Source organism: Belonocnema kinseyi, chromosome 3 (assembly GCF_010883055.1).
Source record: "Belonocnema kinseyi isolate 2016_QV_RU_SX_M_011 chromosome 3, B_treatae_v1, whole genome shotgun sequence".
Classification (NCBI taxonomy): domain Eukaryota; kingdom Metazoa; phylum Arthropoda; class Insecta; order Hymenoptera; family Cynipidae; genus Belonocnema; species Belonocnema kinseyi.
Window position 1 is genome coordinate 134,838,975 of NC_046659.1, and position 24,679 is coordinate 134,863,653.

The window sequence follows — 24,679 nt, forward strand, 5'->3', positions numbered from 1 at the left end:
GAATGTGGTTTATTCAATGTTACAGGAATAATAATTTCAAGTTTATGTTAGAATCTAATTTTTTTAAATAATATGACAGAATATTAAATAAATTGATACTTTGTGAAATCATTCAATTTAATAATAGTATGATATAAATTATAATGAAAAATGTTATTTGAATATAAAATTATCATAAACTAAATTAGAATGAAATAGATTTATTATTTTCATGTGTTATGTTATAATTTTCACAAGCGAGTCATTAAATTATAATTAAAATTTTTAATAAAACATAAAGTTATTATAAGATAAATCACAATTAAATAAATTTATTGTATTAATGTTTTAATTATGTTAATGATTTAATGTTAAAAACGTGTTCTTTTTAAAATTAAAATTAAATAATACTTTATGTTTATTTTAACCTTATATAATCAAAATTTATTAACTATTTAATATTGGAGCTATAATCACTCTAAATTTTACGTAATTGAGTCATTAAAAATTTTTTTCACGTTTTAGTAATAATAATAATATTTGTATGATTCATATATTTTCAAATTATAAATCTTAGTAATATTATGTTGTACATGCTTATAATTTTTATAATAATATTATATTCATGTTTCATATTTGAAAATTATTTACAAATTTAAAATTAAATATAATTTCAATAAATTTTAAATTGGTTTATTCAATGTTACAGGAATAATTTTTTTAATTTTATCTTAAAATCTAATTATGTTAAATAATATAAAAGATTATCAGATTAATAGATGTATTGAGAAATATAAGTTTAATAATATTATAATATAACTTAAAAATTATTTAAAAAAATAAAATATCAAAGTACATTTGTAAATAGGAAAGGAAGAATTTTAAGCAGTTAATATTTCATTTTTACATAATAATTAAAAATTTTAAATATTTCGAAATTGTTTTAAAAAAATATGAAAGATTTTAAGACAATTATTGCAAATTTCCAGGATTTAATTTAAATTTAGGTAAACCTATTTTTTTAGGGCGTCCAGGGAAGGAAAAATATATAGTTTAGATTCATGGCAAAATTTCAAACATTTTTTACAGAATTTTAAAAAATGCAGATTAATGTAAATCTTTAAAAAAACTAAAAGAAAGCCAGAGGTTAAAAACGCAAACGTCTGGACATTACTTAATTATTTTTTATTTTTAATTAAAAATACGTTTTACATAACTTTTCAACATTTCAAAAAAAATTCCATTCAGTTAAAAACAATTTAAAGAATTTAAATGACATTTTATACATATTTAATTTTAGAAGGGCTCAAACTTTTCCTATAATTTTCTAAAATTCCGTAAAATATATTTTTTTTTATTTTTTATTGACGAATCAGAAATACTCGAAATCTTTTCTAATTTTCTTTAAATTCGTGAGAAATTTTTGAAGATTTTGAGCTTCATTTTTTATATTTTGAATGATTTTTCAAAACTTTAAGAAAAATTGGATTCATTTAAGAATACTTTTTTAGAAATTCAAGAGGCTTTGCATAGATATAAAATATTTTTAACCTTAGAAGCATTTCCGAAAATTCATAGAATATTTATCATTTCTTCTGAAATTATAAAATTGCAAAATATCTTTTGAAATTTTTTTCAAATTCTGTAAAGTAAAATATATATTTTTTAAATATTCTTTCTTTTTTGAGATATATAAAATATTTGAAAATCTTTTCTAATTGTCTCATGAAACTTATAAAATGTATATAATTCTACAAAAATTCTTATACTTCCTTCCTTGAAAATAATTTGAAAATGTGTGTAACTAAATAAATATAAAAAACGCATTGCTGTGTTACGTCAACATATTGATTAATTTATTTCTATACTGCACTTCATCCTAAAAATCTGTTTTTATTTACAAAACGTCTATTAAGTTTTTTAAACTAATACAAACAAAATTTAACGTAACTGCAGTTAGGGTATGGTAATGTAAACGTGTTTAAAATAACGTTACGTAATATGTGAACAAGAATATAAGTGTTCAGAAAATTTTAAAAATTAAATTTTAATAAAAAAATTAAGTAAATGATAAAAATATTAACATTATTTCTGTGCAAAAAGTGACTTTGCAATAATTTCAGCTGATAGTGTCCGAAAAGCAAGAACGAAAAAATTTAAATGTTTTCTGAATCTTCAGCATTTAATCTTCCCGCTTCTCAAAAAGAAAGTTAAAATCCGTGTGCGGAACAGAGCAAAATCAGCATTTGTTTTTTTTTTTAAATTATACCAATTAGAAACAATAACAAAAATCACAATCTGAAAAATTGTATTTCTAATTCAATTAATTTTTATCGTTCTCTTAAATTTTTATCAATTTGTTAATCAAGCGATGCAGAAGCGTTGAATTCCACATTGTAAATAAACAAATGCATTTTTCTCACCAGAATCGCATAAAGTAAGTTATTCCTAATGAGGGGACTATTTTCGAATAATTAGTTTTCTTTTTTCTTTTAACGTCAAAATCGTAGGTTCGCTTGCGAAATTTCTACTCATTAAAAATTCTTATTAAAATAGTATTTATAATTTTTTTATATTGATTCATAATTTCATACTTTTTTTGTTCAATTTTTTATAATATCCTTTTATGACATGATTTTCATCTTTTAAATAAAATTAAGGAAGAAAATTGCAAGACCAGTCAAAGTTTATTTAATTTAAAAAATGGCGATGCGTACTTGATTTAATTAATTTAGGAATAAATAATAACAAATATGAGAAAAAATGCAGCAAATATGTCTAAAATCAGAGGTCTAATATGCTATATAATATAAGATTTTGTTTCATAATAATTGTTTATAACCAAATTCTTATTGTATATTTATAATAGATTTTTTGATACTGTTAATGACTAATAATTTATTATTCAGTCATAAGCTTATAATTATATAACATAATCATTTTTTTCAATGTTTTAAAATGTCACTTAAGAAATTTTATACCACGTGGTTTCATAAAAGAAATGTTAACTATGAACAAACTCTAATCGGAACTTAATTTCTATTTAGATTTGTTGACGCTGTTGAAGTTTCCAAGCCGAGGGATATGACGACAACTACGGTGTTGAGCACTGAGTACGAAGAAAGTTTTTTACCTACAGAAATTTACAGGTGATTTAATAATTACATTTATTGAAATAAGGGAAAAATAAAAACTCTTTAAAAATAAAATTTCTGAGAATGGAAAGTTGACTAGAAAGAAAATATTCAGCCCACAAAATTTTTGATGATATCGAAGTCAGGAGAAAACAAGAAAATTTCATAAATAAATACAAAAAATATAATTAAAATTATCGTATCAGAAAATTCCAAATTTATAAAGTCTACCTAATAGTTAATAATATTAAGAAATTGTAAAAGTTCCGAATGGTAAATTTCTCAACAGAATAAAAAAAAATCACAGAAAATTTTCAAATAATAAAATAAGCAAAAAAGAACATTCTGGAACGTAAACAATTAAAATATTTGTATGAATATTATTTGCTTTAAAAAAATCTTTTTTTATATAAAATATATGAGTATTGTATTTTTAATAAATAATATTTGTTAAATAATTTTGTAATTGTGTAAATTCTACGATTTTCTGTGGGGAATTTTATTAATTGCAACTTTCCATTTCGGGAATTATATTATTCGGGAAGTGGAAAAGTTGGGAATTTCATTATTCATAAATTCTTATATTTATTTTTCGAAAATTTATTTTTCGATATTTTTAGGATAGATAGAATAATCTCTATACATAAAATTCTCGAAACTGTGAACAACTAAAAGCTTTTGTTTGTATATCTTATTCATTAAACAGACAATAACGAAATATTTTGATTAAAGGAAATGTTTTTTTTTTTAATTTTAGTTTTAATATTTTATTATTTTATGTTTATTAAATAAATAATATTTATTAAACCAGAAATTATCTGCAGTCGGGAATTTTACAGTTAAGATATTTTATAATTCTTCAATTTTCTTATAGGAATTTCAAAAATTGTTAATATATTATAAATTACCAGGAATTCGATTGTTCGAAAATTTTTTAATTCGGTAGTATTATGCACTAGTCGGGAATTTTACTCTTCTGAGATTTTATAATTCAGGATGTTTCAATTTCGGAAAATCCTTGCTCCGAAAATATTCTTTTTCGGAAATTTGATTCAAAATTTTATTTTTTCAGGCTTTTTTATTCGTCCTTATTTTCAGGCATCCTCCGACCTTTCCAAATCCCCAAACTGGAAGTTTCGCGAGTAACAAAATTAAAATTGAACTAAAAAATTAAATAAGTTAAAATTAAATCACCAACATTGTAAAATATCATCCGACATTATTATTCACAATTTTTTTCGGAACAATTGAATACTTCCACAAACTAAAATATTCGAAACAGAAAATTTCATATTATCTTAAACTGAAACGATAACTTTATTTTTTAATTCTTCCACAGAAAGAGAAAAAAATAAAACCATACCTTCTTAATTTATTTATTTAAATTTCAGTTTTTAAGTTAATTAATCCTTCAATTAATTGATTAATTCGTTTATTCCAATAAATTATCTGTTATTGTGTTAGGGCTACTGTTTATAATGAATGACTAATTTACAATAACATCTGAATTTCTCAATTTTTATTATTCCTTATAAAATAAATTTGTTGTTTCACCATGCTTTTTTCAAACTTATTTTTTACAAAACTACTTTATATTAATTTAATAGACGTATTTGGAATTCAATAATAAAATTTGTATAATTATAATTTTAATTTTGTTTCTTGAGTTGAAAAATACTTCAAATTTAGTTTCTCCAAGTTACGATTCAAAAATACGACACCTTCCCGCCACTTGAAAAGAATATTTTAACTATTTTTTTCACTTACTATTACTCTCATGTTCAACAAGATATGAAGCTTTAATTATGCTGTGCATGAAACCGATTGTCATTAGAAATAATATTAATTAAATTAATTTGGAACTAATTGAGTATTCTCATATTACGTCACGCTCGGTCGGTAACATCATAATCTTTAAAGCTATCCCACTTGGTGGATTGCAAAGCATTGATTACATAGAAATTTGACTAAAATTCATTAATTTTGGTGAAATTAAGTAAAAAATTGCGATATAGCTTTGCTTTTAAGAAAAAAATCCATTTATTTCTGTATTGTTGGCATTTTGGAAAATGCGCCATTAGGCAATCCATCACGAAAAATTTTAATTTGTCGTAATTGAGGTTATAACTTCAATTGCCGGTGATTAATGTCATAATAGTTTTCGATAATAAGTGATATTTTAAGTAGTTCTATATCAAATAAAGTTATGTCAAAATTTTACCAGTTTTAGGTTCCCCCGGATTTTTTTCTAGAATAATAAATATGTTGTCTTAAAAATTTGGGAAATGATATCGAACATGCTAACCGACGTCTCCACACACTTTTTTTGTGTATTTATCAAAAAAATTTTGATATTGCTAACAACTTGCATGTATATTTCTAGGTTATGTGTGTTACAATTCAACCGACCGTTACTTCCAAACTACACAATATTTTTGGACGAAAACTTTGGACTTACAAATAAACATAGTAACTAATATCCCGGAACTAACCTTGTTTGCAGGCAATCAAAAAAGTTTATTTCATAAATAATTTCCAGATTATATTTTAGTAATTTCCTCAAAATAATGCATCTGCATAAAATTTTTATTTAGTACAATAATTTTTTTTTGCTATTATCCCTCAAAAAAGAGTCCGTGGACGTCCGTTATGATATTTCATAGCATCTCCGAATTCAGTTTTTAAAAATTTTCATTTTTTTGTGAAAAAAGCCGGGAAACTGTAAGTATCACATGCCCTTAAGGCCATGTGATGAGTGTAAATGACGCGGAAATTTTGTTCGGGAAATGTTAATAAATATTAAAGGATCGTTTGTGGCCTTGCGAAGAGTTGGAGGAAGAAAAAAGTTTATGTCAGACCAAATATGTTTATTTGCATTTCAACTTCAAACATTAGTTTTTGAATTATTGGTGCATAATGTTCGTGAGTGATTTTTGTTGTTTTGTCCCACTTTGATAAATATAAACCCTATAACTAGCACATTGACAACATTGCAAATTGCTTGCAGGGTTTGACGACAGCACGGTTGGTATTTTTCCAAAATAGAAATTAAAAAAAAACTTTTTTCACTATTCCAATTATTTAGGACCAGAGACAAATTCTTGCATGCCTTCTATTTATCGTACCAAATTTTTAACACAATGTCTCATTCCGTGTGGACGTAAGTTGGGAAAGAAAACTTTCACTGGTATTTTCTTTAAAAAAATTGTTTTCTCAAAATTTTCACTGGAACAAAGCAGAGACATGGACTTTATTACCTCCTCTTTCATTTCCCAAACTTTTAGAGCGATACCTCATTTCGTTTAGACGTAAGTTGGGAAAGAAAAATCGAAGACCGGGTTTGGTCACGTGACCCTCTCGTCACATAACTTTAACGACTTAACGTATTTTAAAAGACTTTAAGTGATCTTAGGATTTCTCAGGAGATTCTCAACGATTTCAAAAAATTTGAAGGGATTTTAAAAGAATGCAGAAAATTGAACGATTTCAAAGGAATTGTAAAGATTTTTTTAAATTCATAAAAGGTTTAAGGATTTGTAAGAGATTTGCTCAAATTTTAAGGCAATTTTCATGATTTCAAAGAATATCGAGGGAGTTTATGAGAAGTTCTTAAAAAAGATTTTAATTAATTTGATGGAATTTCAAGGGATGTAATTCTTTTACGTTTTAAGGAATTTAAGAAAACTCAAAGGATTTTAATTAACTTTGCTCAATTTCGATAATTTTAAATTATTTTGAAGAAGTTGAAGGAATTTCAAAAAAATACTTTAAGAATGTCTGAAAATTCAAGTTATTTTAAGGAATTACTATAGGAAATTGACGGGTATTAAGATTTTCTTTTAAAGAATTTAAAAATAATTTTTAAAAGTTTCTAGATTTCCAAGAAGTTTTTAAAGATTTTAAGACAATTTTAGTGATTTTAAAGTTTTTAAAGCTATTTAAAAAGTTATTTAAGAAGATTTTAATATATTTTAAGAGACTTCAAGGGATTTAAAAAAATTCAATGATTTAAGGATTTTGAGGAGTTTTAAGGAGTCTAAAAAAATTTAATGATTTTAAGAGATTTTTATTAATTTGTGTCAATTTTTAAAAATTTTAAATGATTTCAAAGAAGTTGAAGGTAGTACAAAAAAATTCGGAGGACTTTAAGGATTTCTAAAGTCTCAAGCGACGTTAAGAAATTACTAGGGACTTGTCGGAATCTTAAAGTTTCTTTTTAAAGGATTTAAAAATAATCCAAAAATAGTTCAAGAAGATTTAATGATTTTCAAGAGATTTTCTAAGGTTTTACGACAGTTTTAGTGATTTTAAAGAAAGTCAAACGAGACATGGCGGAATCTTAAAGTTTCTTCTTAAAGAATTTAAAAATAATTCAAAAAGGTTAAAGGATTTAAAAGTTATGTTGTAAGATTTTAAGACAATTTTGAGAAACTTCGAAAGATTTTAAATGATTGTAAAGAAGTTGAAGGGATCTCAAAAAAAATTCGAAAAAGTTTAAGGATTATCAAGAAATCTGCAAGAGTTTAAGTGATTTTAATTAATAATTAGGGACTTAATGGAATTTTAAAGTTTATTTTTAAAGGATTTAAATGTATTTTCATAAGTTTTAGTGACTATAAAGAATGCTAAGCAATTAATTTAAAAGTTATTTGAAAAGATTTTAAGTTATTTTCAAAAATTCAAAGATTTTAAGGATTGTCAAGAAATTTAAAGGAATTTAAGAATATTTTAAAGATTTTACGTCATTAAAATTAATTGTAGTCCATTTCGAGATGATTCGAAAGATTTGAAATTATTGAAAAGAATTTGAAGGGATTAAAAAAAAGTTCGGAGAAATTTAAGAATTTTCCAGAAGTATTATAGGATTTCTAAGAAAGATCAAAGTTTTTGATCATTTTTTCTTTCTCAAATTGCAAAAATAATCTCTTGGCATATTTGAAAAACACGCTTTAACGAACTGCCAAAATAAAAAATTTTTGACCGCCGACTATCCCAACAATGCAACCTGACCTCAATCACGGCACCAAGTGGTATAGCTTTATAGATTTCGACGTTACCGACCGGGCATGACGTAACGTTAGAATACTCAATTTTGCCTATTCCTGCCATGTAAAAGCTAGGGAGAGCAGGCTGGAACGACTCCCAGCGCCATCTGCGCTGAACGTATTTTTATGACTTTTGTCATTAATTATTTTATTATTGTGTAATTAAACCTCCTTTTTAATTGTTAGCCTGTGGGATCTTGTGATTCGGATATGTTCATACATCGTGAATTTTATTTTCAGGGCATAGTGCAGATTGTCTAATCTAGATTGTCTATCCTGGCCCTAATCGGGTGCTAACTAGCCCATTATGACTAAACTTTATTTTTTATATCTAACCTAAATATTTTGCGCACATTTCTAAATATTCGTCGTTGTTTAAATGTACGAAAAATACAAAATTAACATTAAAGAAAATTCACAACATTTAGTCAGTCTTTTGAGGCCCTAATCGGATGCTAGATAACTGGATATACCAAAAAGTTTGTTAAGTGTCTCATCCAAATAATTTTATCTAAATTTCAGAAACGAGCCAGGGTTTTTAAAAGTATCAAAAATGAAAAGTGCAACCTAAAAAAATTAATTTTTCTCATCATAATCTAAAAATCTCGTTACAGACACTATAGGGTTCTGAATAGTCCGCCTGGACCAACAAAATTTCTAAATGTCTTATCAAGATATTTGTTTGTACATTTTTGAAAAGCCAGGGAATTTAAAAGCTGAAAAAATTGACTTCATAAAAAATCAACATTTTTCCTCATAATCTAGTCAGTCATTTTGGAGCCTTATCTGGCTCTAGCTAGTCTATCAGGGCCAAAAACGATTCTTACTTTTGGATCAAAGTATTTTTTGGGTACATTTTCATATAAAACATTCATGTCAGCGCCACATTAGTGGTCAGGATGGTCTACATTAGCCCTGAATAGTTCCCGAATATTTCCTGAATAGTTCCAGAATAGTTCCCAAATAGATCGTATGAATGAAGTAAACCTGAATTTTCTTTTGACCATTGATAGGTTTCCGGATGAGGAGCTAACGGTCACGGAAATTGCGGAAATTGAAACAGTTCTGTGATGCTCGAGTCTGACCTTTGACAGTTTCCGGTGGAGACGAAAGAAAACGTACGAGACTCCTCTGAAGCAGATTTGTGCGATATATTTCAATGCCTAGAGGGAACTCAAGATTTTCTACGGAACACTGATTTTCAGCATCGACCAGCCATTTCTTGGCTAGACACGTAATAAAAAATTTGTATGAATGTTAATTAATGTTTTACAAATAATCGCTCTGCCACTGTTCGTTGTATAAGGAGCCGATTTCAAAGGCATCAAAAATGAGAAATTCAGTGCCTCCACATATTCGCAAAAATTTGTGATTTTTTATTATCTTAACCGTACATTCATTATCGTTCTTATATAGAAACATCACTTTAATAAAAATATAAAAAATTATTAATTTTAGATCCTCGGTAAGCAGAAGACTTTTTTATGAACTTTCATGGGCCTATCAAAATCGATATTAAAATTTTAGATTGCAGAGTAGGGTGGTTTAAACAATTATTGGATTTTTTTATTTTTATGCTCTCATCCCCAAATGTTTGTTAAACACTATTTTTAAAATAATACATTATAATATTCTTTCAGAATAATTTTGAATAACTGTTTTTCTTGACTTTTTATTTAGAGTAGAGTATTTATTAATCAGAATTGAAAAAGAATGTTTAAAAAATATTTTATAATTTATAACAATATTGGCTTAGAATAATGCTGAAAATTATGATTTTTTAAAATATTTCTAAACTTTTGTCCAATTATTCACTACGAGTAAGATAATCATTATTTAAAGTTACCAAGTATAATGTCTTAAAAAATTTATTTTTAATTTATTGCAATATTTATGTAAAAATGCTAAAAATTTGCGAAATTGGATGAAAATAATTGTTTAGGCGTTCATTTATAATTAATAAAAATATTTTCTTATGTAAATTGTAGAAAGCTGCATTTTTTTGAAATTTTTAAACTTCTTTTTAACATTTCACATTAAGTAAAAAAATCATTATTCAAAGTTAACAAATACACTTGCTTGAAAACTTTATTATTATTTATGACAATATATGCATTTTAAAATAATGCTACAAATTTCCGGATTTTCATGAAAGTTTCAAACTTCTTTCAATTTTTCATTATGAGTAAGCTAATCATTATTTAATGTTACCAAAAGTAATTTTTAAAACAATTCTTTATAATTTATAAGAATATTATTTTACAAAATGCCTAAAAGTTGCGCTTTTTCCTGAAATTTCCAACCTTCTGTAAACTTTTTATTTAAAATAAGGTCATTATTTAAAGTACATGAAAATATTTTTTAAACAGTCCTTAATAATTATTAACGATATTTTTTTATAATAATACTGGGACATTTTTTCCAAACTTTTGTTTGTCCTTTTACTTTTTTGTAAAGTACTTATTATTTATTGTAAAAACATAATTTCTAACACAATTTTTAATTATTTATAACAATATTGATTTTTAATAATTTTGTCAATTTGCGGCTGTTAATCAAGTTTTCAAACTTCTTTAAACTTTTCATTAAGAATGGAGTAATCATTGATCAAAGTTGGAACAAAAATTGTTTAAACAGTTTTGTAAAATTCATAACAATATTGTTTTAGAATAATTTTAAAAAATTGTGTTTTTTTTTTAAATTTTCCAAACTCTTATTCATCTCTCACTTTGAGTAAAATAATAATTATTTGATATTTAGAAAAATAGTTGCTTGAAAAATGTATTGTAATTCATACACAATCCTCTTTTTAAATAATGCAAACAAATTTGAGTTTATTATGAAATTTGAAACCTTCTTTTAACTTTTCATTAAAAGTGAGGTAATTATTATTTAAATCTTATAAGAATAAATTTTTTAAAGTTTTTATTATTTTTTAACAATATTGTTTCATAATAACACCCCAAATTGACGGTTTTTTCTAAAATCTCCAAAATTTTTTTTAACTTTTCACTTTGAGTAGAATAATCTTTATTCATAGTTATGGAAAATGATTTTTTTTAAATACTATTAATATTAATACTTCAATGCTACTATAAAATCTATATGAAGGATATCAAAAATAATTTATGAAACAATTTATTAATATTTCTGACAATATCCTTTTGCAATAATGCTTAAGGTTTACATTTTTTATGAAATTTTCAACCTTCCCGCAAATTTTTATTTAGATTTTGGAAATAATTATTCAAAGTTAATAAAATAAATTTTTTAAACAATCTATTACAATTCATATCAATACTGCTTTAAAATAATGACAAAAGTTCCGTTTTTTATAAAATTTCTAAACTTTTTTTCAAATTTGTAACTTAAATTAAAATTATTATAATACAAAGGTGAAAAAAACAATTTTTTGCTATTCATAAATTTGTGGTTTTTTTAAACCTTTTGCAACTTTTCATTTAGTTTGATTTTGTTTTCTTCAAAGAAAATGAAAATAAGTTGTTCACAATACATTATTATACATTATTAACAAAAGATTTTTTTTTAATTGTTGAGTTTTTTTCAAACTTTTATTCTAATTTAAACAATTATTATTAAATGTTATATTTTCTTTCGACTTACTTCAATACTTTAATGCTACGAACAAGCAATTGTAAAAACTCAACAAGTATATTTTTTTAAAATAATTTATTATTATTTATTACCATATTCTTATAGAATAATTTTAGAAATTTGTGTTTATTTCTGAACATTCCAAAGTTCATTAAACTTTTTATTTAGAGTGGGGTGAGCATTATTCGAAATAAATTTTTAAAAATTGTTAAAAAAAGCATTAAAATTAAGAACAAGATTGATTCTAAGTGAATTATTTTTACTCTCTTTATAATCTTTTGAAGATATTAACTTAAAAATAAAGCTTTAATTTTTTAGAATTATTTCAAGAGATTATTATTATAAATAATAATACATTGCTCAACCTAATGTTCAAATAAAAACCATTATTGAAAAAATATTTTGTTATTGAACAAATTTTGAGAATGAGATCATAAAAAGTCTTCAAAAAATTGAAGAACGCCCTAATAGAGAGTTTCAAAAAGAAGCCAAAATTTTTAAAATTATATGACAAAATAAAATTATTTTAAGATTGAACTAAAATTTCAACAGCTATATTATTAAAAATAAAATACTACACAAATTTTATTTTTATTTTTGATACAGTTAACAGAAGAATAATTATCTGCAGCAATTTTCTGTTATTATTTATTCAAACTTTTTTTAACAATTTAATTCTAACTAGGCACTAGAAATAAATAGAAAATTTTAAATAGTGTCAGGGAGAAAAACTGAAAAAATGATCCTTGTGCTTTAGAAAAAAGGGCCGGCAGCAAAGAAAAAGGACGAAGCGAAATTAATAAATATGTTAAATCTTGGTGGATAAAATCGATGTGTACCATATTAAATAAATATTAAATTTAAATATATGTTGGATAACTTTCGCTTATAAGCATTCGTATATACCGGTACAGAAATATATAAATATATTTAATATATTATACATTAGGGGGCCCAAAAAAGCTTTTTTTTTAACTGGCAGCCCTAGAAAGTGTGTCCCTTTGTGCCAAATAGGCCCCTGATTTTTGGTAGTATTTCAGAAAAAAATATAACCTTTTTAAATATTTAATTTCATTCGCAAATAAAAATTATTTTAAATTGTTTCTAAAAATTATGAATAAAAAATTCAATTTTTTTCAAACACTGCATATTAGCCAATAATTCTGTTTGCAACAAATTTAAAGAGTAAAGGTAACAATAAAAAATATCATCAATTAAAAAACATATATTTAAAGAAAATATTTTAAAATATTTTGCCAGAATTTAAAAAAATTTTAGGATCATTTGAAATCATTTTAAAAGATATTTGGACGTTTCAAAAAAATTTATAAAATAATAATAAATGTCAAAAACCTTGAAACAAAATCTACCTTTTCAAGATTCTCAGGAATATTTAAAAAACTATTTTGAGAAAAGATTTTCAAAGATTATTAAAAATGAATCTGGAATATTTTAAGGCAATTTTATAAATAATATGAATATTTCGAAAGATACTTAGAATTTTTTTACATTTTAAAGAGATTAAAAATATTTAAAACTTTGCGAAAATTTCCGAACATTGATCAAATATTCTTAAATTGTTGCCAAATGTAAAAATTCTTGAATATCTTCTAAACGGCTCAAATTTTTCCTAAAATTATGTAAAATTCTGAAAAATATAAAGAAATATTCCTATAAACTTTCTAGTTACTTTTTCGATACATGTTGATTCTTCAAAAATCCTTTATAAGTTTCTCGGGTAGCTTGTAAAATTATATATTATTTTTTCTAAATGATTAATTGGATTTATTTTGAATTTTTGAATGAAGATTATTTTCTAGTTGCAAATTGAACCCGATCCCCGAATCGCTGTTTTTTACCTACGTTCACCGTAAGGGGGGAGGGGGGAATTTACCTGAGGGCTTGGAAATTTAATAAAAAAGTAAATATTAATAAATAAATGTATAAAAATGTTAGAAAAATTCATAGATTACTTTTGAACCTTCTACTTGATGATAAAATTAGATATTTGTTAAGTCAGAATAATAAATAATAAACCCCCCCTGACAAGGGAATCGGGTCAACATTTTTTTTTCATAAATTTTTCTTCTTGTTAAAAAAACTCTAACTTTTTGTAGAATTTTCTTATATTTTTTTTTAATTATAAATCAATGGTTTACAATTAAATTATTTTGTGAAAAATTGGGTTTTTTTTTGGTGAATTTAACTCCTTTTTTATAATAAAAAAATTGTTTCATTAAATTATTAAAAATTTTATTTTTCGCTGAAAATTATTCTTTTTGTAGAAGAGTTCAACTGTTTATTTAAAACTGAAACCTCTTTGTTGAAAATTGAATTTCTTTGTTAAAAAGTCATTTTTTGTTAAATATTCCTGAATTTGGTTGTAAATTTATCTTTTTTTTTCAAATAAAAAATGATCTTTTTAGCAACAAATTCCTGCGTTTTGTTGAAAACTCAACTATTTTCTTGAAGTTTAACTTTTTAAAATTTATATTTTGATTTAAAATAGTAGACAGTTTGGTAGAAGATTAATCTCATTTAAAAGATATTTTATCTTTTTGGGTTAAAAATACAAGTGAAAAAATCATCTTTTTTGATGAATTTATATATTTTTAATTTAAAATAAAAGACTTTTTGAATTGAAATATCAAGTATTTCATTTTTCATTTAGAATTTATATACTTTGTTAAAAAATTCAACTATTTTGTCAAATATTAAATTTTTATTAAAATGTTAATTTGACATATTTACAATTCTCAAATATTTTTTCGAAAATTCTCAATGATTACAAAAAATTGTAATCATATAACCTCAGAATAAAATAAATAAATAGAATTAACAAGTAAATAGTCATTTAAAATTTTTATTTTGCATTCAAGATTTGTGAAATTTTTTTTCAATTTTCAAAAAAATCGGAATAAAAATAGTACCTTGCATGCTTTTTTTTTATTTTAGCAGAACTTTCACTTATGTATTTCATTCAAAATCGATTATTTTATTATAATAATTATTTTATTCACAAAACCCGACCAGAGGACCCCTGACATTTTTTTCTTCCAAAAATCCAGGGTTATTTGGATAGAAAAAAAAACTTGATAAGGGTGTTATTAAATAAAAATTAGGCCTTTATTGGACCACCCTATTACACATAAAAAACATTTGTAATTGCAAATGAAAATATCTTGGTCAGTCAGATATTCTATAAAATACTTTGCGAGGACGTAATCTGCTCAAAATGTAGAAAAATAATTACTGTGAATATGGATCTTTGTGAAAACATAGTTTCCATTTTAAGGACTTTTTCTTTTAGCAGAAAGCGCTAAAATTGTTTTCTCAAAAAATTGTATTTAATATTAAAAACTAGAAATTAAATAAGCTAGTTTTTAATGCAAAAAGTATCTGCTAAAAGAAAGAACCCTTTTTGTTTACCGTTTTTAAAAATCAGAAAAAGTTTCTGATTCAACGATAATCGATTTTTCGAATTTAATTATCAAGACGAATTAATATCGAATGGAAGAAATGCGTTAATAGTTTTAATAAAATTATTTTTTCGTATTCTTAAAATGGTTGGCATTAAAATATAAAGTTCTAATTTTCAGACAGAATACTTCTATTTAATTTAAGGAGGAACACTTCTATAATAGATAATTATTAATTACAAATAAAAGTGCCACTAAAAACTAATTTGATTTAATAAGTATTTAAGACACCGAGATGTTTCAATAAATTAAATTTAACATAAATTTTTTTGCATATATTTATGCTTTAAATTAATAATTATCCACTGTGGAGTGCTTTCCCTCATTAAAAAATTATTTTCTGGTAATTACAAAATTTAGAACTTCTTTAATTACCACGGGTATTTAAAAAAAGACTGCAGGTTTCTGAGCTTTGAAATTTTCTGTAAGAATTTAAATTTTTTGTCAATAATCAATTAAATTTTAAATCGAAATTATCGCGAAATCTTTCCCTGAAAATTTTGAAACTCACATTCCTGAAACAATTTTGCTGTAATCCGATCAGTTTTAGGAGTTCGTGTTATTTTTCTAAGTGAATTAAAAAAAAGGTTGCAAAAAATAAAGAAAGTGAGTGTAAATATATATACATAAATTAAACAGCATTTTCTTGTATCGAGCATTAAAGAAAAAATTACTGATAACTTTTGCCTGCCAAAAAATAAAAAAGGACGTACGAAAATTAAATAATCCAGTGGAATGTTTATTAAATTAAGTACGATATGGATGTCAGACAGAATTTGAAGTATGTTGTTAAATCAGAACACGTTGTTACTATTGTTGTTAAAATAATGCTACATTGTTAAGTCGAATAACAAAACGAGACAAAATCTTCGCTAATTCCAAAAAAGGTACATCAATTACGTTGAAGATCAGAAAAATCGAACTTAATTTTTTTATTATAATTTTAGTGACATTAATTAACAATTATAATTTTATAAAAATACCATTATTTAAATTTTCGAATTCCTGAAGATCGTGTTTCTCTGATCTAATCGTATTTTTCAATAGAGGTAAAGTTCCTGAAATAAGCCCGGCATTTTTCATGATATCATGAAAATTAAATTATTTATTGGTTATTTTTGCAACTTAAAATGTGTGTACATTTTTTGTGTAAAATTTTACTATTCAAACATTACTTAATGAATTTTTTCAATACATGGCTTGTATGATAAGCGATGTGCAAAGGTTCCAACGAACGAATGAGTTAATGAAAAAAGTTCATTTAAATTGTTTATTTATAACTTTTTTATAAACAAATTCGATTTTTGATATGTTCTCCGCCTCTGAATTAAATTTTTGTTATCGGTTTCTAGAAGTGCTGTAGCGGCTGATTTTCAAAATAGGCTTTTAATTTGTTTATAAATAAAAAGAATATAAAGAAAAAATGTCAGTCTTTTCTATTTGACGCTCCGGTAATCGTCAATAACATGCGAATTATTAAAATCGACTAAGTTTCATAGAATAACATCAATTAAATATATTTCATTATTATACAATAAACAAACAAAATTAATGAACAAATAATTTGTTGAAAGAATGTTTGTTACGGTTTTCAATGATTTTACATTTTTAAAATTATTTTTCAAGAAATTTGGATTTAAAAAATGCATTTACCAGGCCTTTTCTTCACAAAAAACTTCGTTTATTAAATGTTTTTTTTATAGACTTGATAATTTTATAAAAATTCGCAGTCTTATAATTTTTGCGAATTTAATTTAAAAAATGCATTATTCTGGCACTTGACGCCTAAAAAATTGGGTTTTTTCAATACGAGGCGTTTTAGTTCGGAACTTTATGAAAATTTCAGCAAAATTCATAATTAGTTGATGAATTTAATGATTTTTCAAACAAATGCATAAACAAGGCATTTTTCGAGAAAAAAATTCGTTTTTTAGGACAATTTTTTTAATCAGGAACTTTACGATAATTTGACAAACAATTCATAATTTATTGATCAACTTTATCCAATTTTTTAAAACAATTTTAATGAAAAAAGTGCATTATTGGGGCATCTGGAGACAGTAAACAATTTTTTTTTTATTTCAGACTTCTTAGTTTGGATTTTCATAACAAATTCCGCAACATCATGATTAGTTAAAAAAATGTATATCTTGTTCAAACAAATTTAACAAACAAATGCATTATTTGGGTACTGGCCAAGAGAAAGTTTTTTTTCTAAATCTCAGTCCTTTTAGTTTAAGAGTCTCAGTATTTCCATTATTTCAATAAAGCTGCATTCATTCATAACATTCTTGCAACAAATAAATTGTTTATGAAATTTTATTTTGTTTATTATATAATATTTAAATATCTTTTAATAATGTTACTCCATGAAACTTAGAGGATTTCAAAAATTTTTATATTATTGACGGGCACCGGAAAAGACAAATAGCAAAAATTGTCATTTTTTTCTTCATATTTATTAATTTATGAAAAAAAACTGAAAGCTTGTTTTAAAAATCAGCCTCTACAACTCTCTTAGCAATTCTATCTACTTTTAAGAAAAACGTTGTTGCCAGATCAGTAAATCTTTTTGGGCCAAAAATTTTATTTTAATTTTGATAACTAGACAACATGCAAAACATAATGCAGAACATGCAGAACACATAGAAAATCGAATATGTTTATAAAAAAGTTATAAATAAAGAATTTATATGAAAAATTTTCATTAACTCGTGCTTTCGTTGGAAACTTCATACATCGCTTATTATTCCTGCCAAGTTTGAAAAAGATAAATTAAGTAATTTCTAAATAATCGAATTTTACTACAACAAAAAATGTACTCAAATTTTCAGTTGCAAAAATAACTCATAAACAAATTAATTTTTGGAAAAATATTGATTTTATCGTGTCTGCATAACTAAGAACTTGATATTTGGATGATTTTTTTTTTAATTTCCATGACATCATGAAAAGTACGGCACTAAAGAAATTTATTGCAGCTCTATAATTTTCTAAGTGGACTAATTCTATATTTTTTATTGTAATCAATTTTCTTCATCTCTCTTGAAAAACTTGAATTATTTTTTGCAATAAGCTGCATGATTTCTGAATTTTTGAGGAAATTTTTTTTTCAATGTATTAATTTTGAGTGGATAATGTGGAGACTGAAAAGGATTGGTTCACTGCTGGTAAAGCAGTTCTGATTCTTCATCCTCAAATCTTACCATGTTCGGATACTGTACCGACTGAAATTTCACTTATCCACTATTGATATAATTCGAATGAATTATGGTAAATAGAATATGTCTGTTACTCCTTAAGTCTCGGACGGTAAACTCATAACTTTTTTTGTTGAAAAAAATTGTTTAAAGAAATAAAACCAAATTGATTGTTCAATTTCAAATATTTAGTTTTAATTAATGTTCATAAATTTTTAATCTTAATATTTATTGATTATTAATAATCAATAACTGAAGAAGAAACTAAATTCTTTAATTATTTGCGAAAGGCAAATATGAAAGAATTTTTGTTATTTTATATTATATAAATATTTTTTTACTTTAAATTTCACGTTTTTGAAGATTCTAATTTTAGTTCTTCTAAAAAAAGCATTTCCAATCAATTAGCAGAAATTAAAAAGTTTTTTAAACCTAAAGTAATATAATAATAAATAATATAATAAATAAAAAAATAGTGAAACAACGAATCTTTTTTAAACGTAGTTTATACGCTTCAATTTCTATTTTAGTATTTATCCCTAATCATATCATTATTACTAACTTTTACAATATTTGTAATAAATTTGACTGAATCGAAAACGCACAATCAAATGACTTCCAGCATGAAATCTTAGGCAGTTAAGTTATTCTAAAATATTGTTTTGGGAGGAAGACATAATTTAGCCGAAAAGTGAAAATCCGGAATAATAAAAAATTCCGAAAATTTGATTACCGGAATAGAACTGGATGACTGAAAACTCACCAAAAATGAAATTTACGATAAATACAATTTAAAAACTCCCAAAAAAATACAATATTTGAAACAGGAAATTTTCGAATTTAGAAAACTTTTAACGAATGAAAAATCCCCATAAATAAAAGTTCTGATTGCAAGAAAAATTACGAAGAAAAAACAGCTTTTCAAATCAAAAAATTTCTAAAATTGAAATTATCGTAACTCAAAAATTTCCAAAATACACAATTTGAAAAATATAAAACTCTAGAATCATAAAATTCTCGAATCCAAACAATTCAAAAATTATTTTTATAATAAATAAATAATAGAAATGCTAGCTTTATTTAGAAATTTATTTTTTGTTTTTTATTTTTTTATTTATTTGCTGATAAAATAATAGTTATTTAGTTACTCAGATTTCACTACCAGAATAATCTATTAACACAAATTTTTTTATTCGGTAATATAGTAAACTGTCGGGAAATTTATTATTTGGGAATTATGATCTTTAATTTTTTTTATATTTTGCATTTTTGTGTGAATTTTACTGTCAGGATGCAAAAACTGACGAAAAAAGGAATAAACGACACTGAGAAATTCAGAAAAAATCAAATATTTAAAATAAAAAATTAACGGAATAACAAAATTGTAGATAATTTCAAATTCCGGAATCAAAAGGATCCCGAATAATAAAATTTCCAACATATTATTTTTTATTTTTTTTTTAAATTTATTATTTATTTATTATCATAAACATTCCTAAAGTTCATATAAGGAATTTCAATTCCAAAATTAACCATTATTAGATATTTAAAATTCGATATATTTCTTCCACTATGTGGAATTTCATTATTCGAAAATTTGCCAATTCGCAAATTTCAAATGATCAGCAACTTTTATTTCGGGAACTTTTTTTCAAATTTTTTGTTTTTTGTAAATTAAAAACTATCGGGATTTTTTTTCTTGAGGATCCTGAATCGCTATAATCAATTTTCAAATTAGCGAAGTCATTAAATTACTAGATTTTTAAATTTTAGAAATAAAATAAAAAATCCGGGATTGTTAAACATCCAACCCTAACAAATGATTGCTAAAGTTATGAAATTACTGAAGAAAAATAATTTGAAAATTGTTTATATTTATAAATAAGTTATAAATAAATTATAAATAATAATTAAAGTAATGGTTTGTTATTTATTTATGTTGAGCAAAATATGTAATTGTTCAGATTATGTAATTTTTTATGCAAACTTACTTCAAATTTTACGCAAATTGTAATTGAGTCATATTCGGTAATTGGAAATTGCAGTATTTTGATAATTCAACTTGCATAAAGAATTCACTGAATTAAAATAAAATCACACAATTCAATTAATTTACAGACTGGAAGGGATTCATGTAATCAAATAATGCAATACATTAAAAGCATTCACTAAATTAGAAAAAATCACAAAATTCAAAGAATTTACTTAATTTCGAGAATTCACTGGTTTCAAAGAATTCAACTAATTTAATGGCTTAACTGAATTCAAAGAATTCAACGAATTAAACGACTTAACTAAATTCAAAGAATTCACTAAATTCAAAGAATTCTCAGAAATAAAAAAAATCACTGAAATAAAAAAATTATCTGAATTTAAAGAATTCACTTCATTAAATTCATTTAATACATTTAATACAATCACTGAATTCAAAGAATAAACTGATTTAAAAAACTCCTGATTTCAAAGAATTCACTAAATTTAAAGAATTCACTAAATTCAAAGAATTCACTGAATTAAGAAAATCACTGAATTGGAATAATTTCCTAAATTTAACAACGTTCACTTTAGTTAAAAATTGACTAAATTCAAGGCATTGACTAAATTAATGAAATTCACTGAATTTATAGAACTCAATAAATACAATGATTGTACTGAATTCAAAGCAGCCGCCGAATTCAAGGAATTCACTGAAATCAAAGAATTCAATAAATTCACTGTAATCAGGAAATTGACTAATTTCAAAGACTTCAAGGATTTCACTAAACTAGAAGAATTCACTGGATTGAAAGAATTGACTGATTTAAAAGAATTCAATAAATTGAATTAATTTACTGAATTCGAGAAATTCACTAAATCCGTAAAAATGCCTGATTTCAAAGAATTTACTGAATTAAGAAAATGAGTGAATTTAAAGAATTTCCTAAACTTAAAGAATTCGATGAATTAAGAGCATTTACTGAATCCAAAGAATGTACTGAATTCAAAGCATTCACTGAATATACAAAATTTACTGAATTTCAAGAATTCACTGAAGTAAACATATTCACCGAATGCAACGTTTTTCTAAATTTAAAGGATTCAGTAAAAAAATTCAATCCATTCAAGAAATTCACGGAATTTACAGAGTTCACTGCATTTGAAGCATTTACTTAATTCAAATTTTTTCCTAAATTCAACGAATTCACTTAATTCACAAAACGCATTAAATTCGAGAAATTTACTTAATTTAAAGCATTCTCTGAATTCAAAGAAGTTACTGGATTTAAATATCGTACTGAATTCAAAGTGTTCACTGAATCAAATAAATTTACTGAATTTAAGAAATAAACTAAACTCAAAAAATTCAGTGAATTTGAAGAGTTTACTCAATTCAAAGAATTTTACAAAGTTATAGAATTCTTTCAATTTAAAGAATTTATTGATTTCAAATAATGCTCTGATTTCGAAGAATGCATTAAATTAAAAGAATTCGCTAAATTTAAAGAATATACTTAATTCAAATAATTCGCTAAATTTAAAGAATATACTGAATTTAAAGAATTCACTAAATTAAAGAAATTCACTAAATTAAAGAAATTCACTAAATTAAAGAAATTCACTAAATTAACGAAATTCACTGAATTCAAAGAACTCACTCATTCCAATGATTGTACTGAATTCAAAGTAGTCACCGAATTCAAGGAATTAACTGAAACAAAATAATGTACTAAATTAAAGCAATTCAATAAGTTCACTGAATTCAAGAAATTGATTAATTTTAAAGACTTTAATAAATTCACTAAACTAGAAGAACTCACCGGATTGAAAAAATTCACTGATGTCAAAGAATTCAATAAATTTAATTAATTGACTGAATTCGAGAAATTCACTAAATTCAAAAAATTCACAGAATGCAAATAATTTACAGAATTAGCCATTAAAAAAAAACCTTAATTTAAAGAATGTACTAAATTCAAAGGATTTACTAATTTCACAAAATTCAGAGAATTTTATGAATTAGCAGAGTTTAGTTAATTCACTAAATTAAAATAATTGACTAAATTGAAAGTATTTACTGAATCCAAAGAATTTACTGAATTCAAAGCATTCACTGAATATAAACAATTTACTAAATTTCAAGAATTCACTGAAGTAAACAAATTCACGGTATGAAATGTTTTGCTAAATTCAAAGAATGCAATAAAAAAAATGCAATCCATTCAAGAAAGTTTAGGAATTTACAGAATTCACTGCATGTAAAGAACCTACTGCATTCAAAATATTTCCTAAATTCAACGAATTCAATGAATTTACTAAATTCAAAGCATTCTCTGATTTCAAAGAGTTATTGGATTTAAAGAAAGTACGGAATTCAAAATGCTCACTGAATTCAATAAGTTTACTGAATTTAAAAAATTTACTAAATCCAAAGAATTCATGAAATTGAAAGATTTTGGCGAATTTAAAGAGTGAAAAGAATTTCAGGAACTCAGAAAATTTATGGAATATAAAGTATTACCGGAATTACAAAATTTGCGGAAATAAAAGACTTCATGGCGTTCGCTGTTGAATTTAAAATGTAAATAAGATATCTTCAGTAGATTTATCAATTTTCGGCAATTGAAAAATCATGTAATCCACTTCTTCTTAACTTATTATTAAAAATATATGTCGGTATTTAATTCCCTAACTATTTATTTTTTAACTGCTGATTGGAAATGGTTTTTCGCCTACATTAAAAATTTTCTTTTAATAAATCCTCTGCGAACTGTGTCACCGCTGTCATAATTGTCAGGTGACATACATTGTGCCCAAGAAACAATTGCTGTGACGCCATTATTATTGAGTGTAAGGAGTATATGTACCAAAAGGTGTAATTTGTGTAAGTGTACTTGAGTGTACTTGTATATAATCCAATCCATTTCCCCTCCTTCGTCTTTATTACCGAACCTTAGATCTAGCGTAAAAGAACTCTTTCACCTTGCAACACCGCTAATAACTGGTATCCGGGATTTAATCTTAATGAGAGACTAATGAGTTTTCTATTACCAATCCTTCTTGATAAATAATGGCAGATTCTTGGTTTCAAAATTGCAATTTTTAATAGTCAATTTCCAAACTCGACTGAACAAAATATTTATACGACTCTAAATTATTTTTCAAGTTTTTCATTAACTTCAGTAATCATAGCTTGAAAAACGTAGCTACCAAAAACTTTTTTCACTACTAAAAGTTTTTCAAAATATGATTGAAGAAATTAAACCTCATTCTTGATACCAGTTATTGAAATAAAAAAAATAGAATAATTTGTAATTTATAAGATACGTCGAACAGGGAGGATTGACACGATCTCGATTTAGAACTGAGATTCGTTTTATGTAAAATTGGTATTATGTAAAAGGCAAAGAGGCCTGCAAAACAAAAAATTGAAGCGTAAACGCTCAGTGAAAAATTGTTTTGCAATTTTCATGTTGGAAAAATTTGATTTTTTACTGGGTGAGTACATCGAATGCTATATACTTGGTACACGTGATTGTATATGTTGTTTCAAATAAACATTGTTGTTTTCTACATAAACGAGTCTTTTTATTTCCTTTCCCTACTAATTAGGACGACCTTACTAAAAAATGCAATGTAAAAAACTAGTCTGCTATTAATTAATTTTTTTTTTATTTAATTGCTTTTCGATAATTTATTGCTATTGGCAATTTAGTATTTATTCCCTGGCTTGATACATATTATTCAGTTAATTTGAATTTTTCTGAAATGCTTTATATTATTTTCATTTTACATTGAATTCCTTTCAATTTCTTTGCATTAGTTGAAATATATTCAACCTTTTGAATTTTTTTTGAATTTTCCAAAATTATCTTCAATTCGCAAAAAATTTCTTTATTAATATTATGCTCCAAGTTATAAATTTTATTATGTATGCTTGAAAATTAAACTCTTGTTTGAAAGTTTGTGTTTTTAATTTTTAAATTTACATGTTTTAGCGGAAATTACATCTTTCTTGAATAAGCATGCAACCTTTTGTTTCAAATTTCAAGAATTTTGTTTAAAAGTCATCCTTTTTCGTTCAAATTGTTGCTGTTTTGTGGAAAATTTAACTATTTACTACGTCCCTTACATTTTGTTTTAATTTAATACTTTGATTTTGAAATGTAAAATAAATTCCTTTCTGGATGAAAATTCCATTATTTAAAAGAAAACTTTTAATTGATAATTCACCTGCTTTAACAGAAAAT

The 24,679-nt window shown here is 24.3% G+C and overlaps 1 protein-coding gene across 1 annotated transcript in view; it reads left to right on the forward strand.

Annotated features, from left to right (window-relative positions):
- The window catches only part of LOC117169191 (glutamate receptor ionotropic, NMDA 2B), a 241,455-nt gene extending 232,226 nt beyond the window's left edge, over positions 1-9,229 (forward strand). The window contains exons 15-16 of the mRNA XM_033355418.1: positions 3,027-3,128; positions 9,172-9,229. Coding sequence (XP_033211309.1) covers positions 3,027-3,128; positions 9,172-9,229 — 160 coding nt within the window. The remainder of the gene's footprint in view (positions 1-3,026; positions 3,129-9,171) is intronic.
- The last annotated feature ends 15,450 nt before the right edge of the window (positions 9,230-24,679 follow it).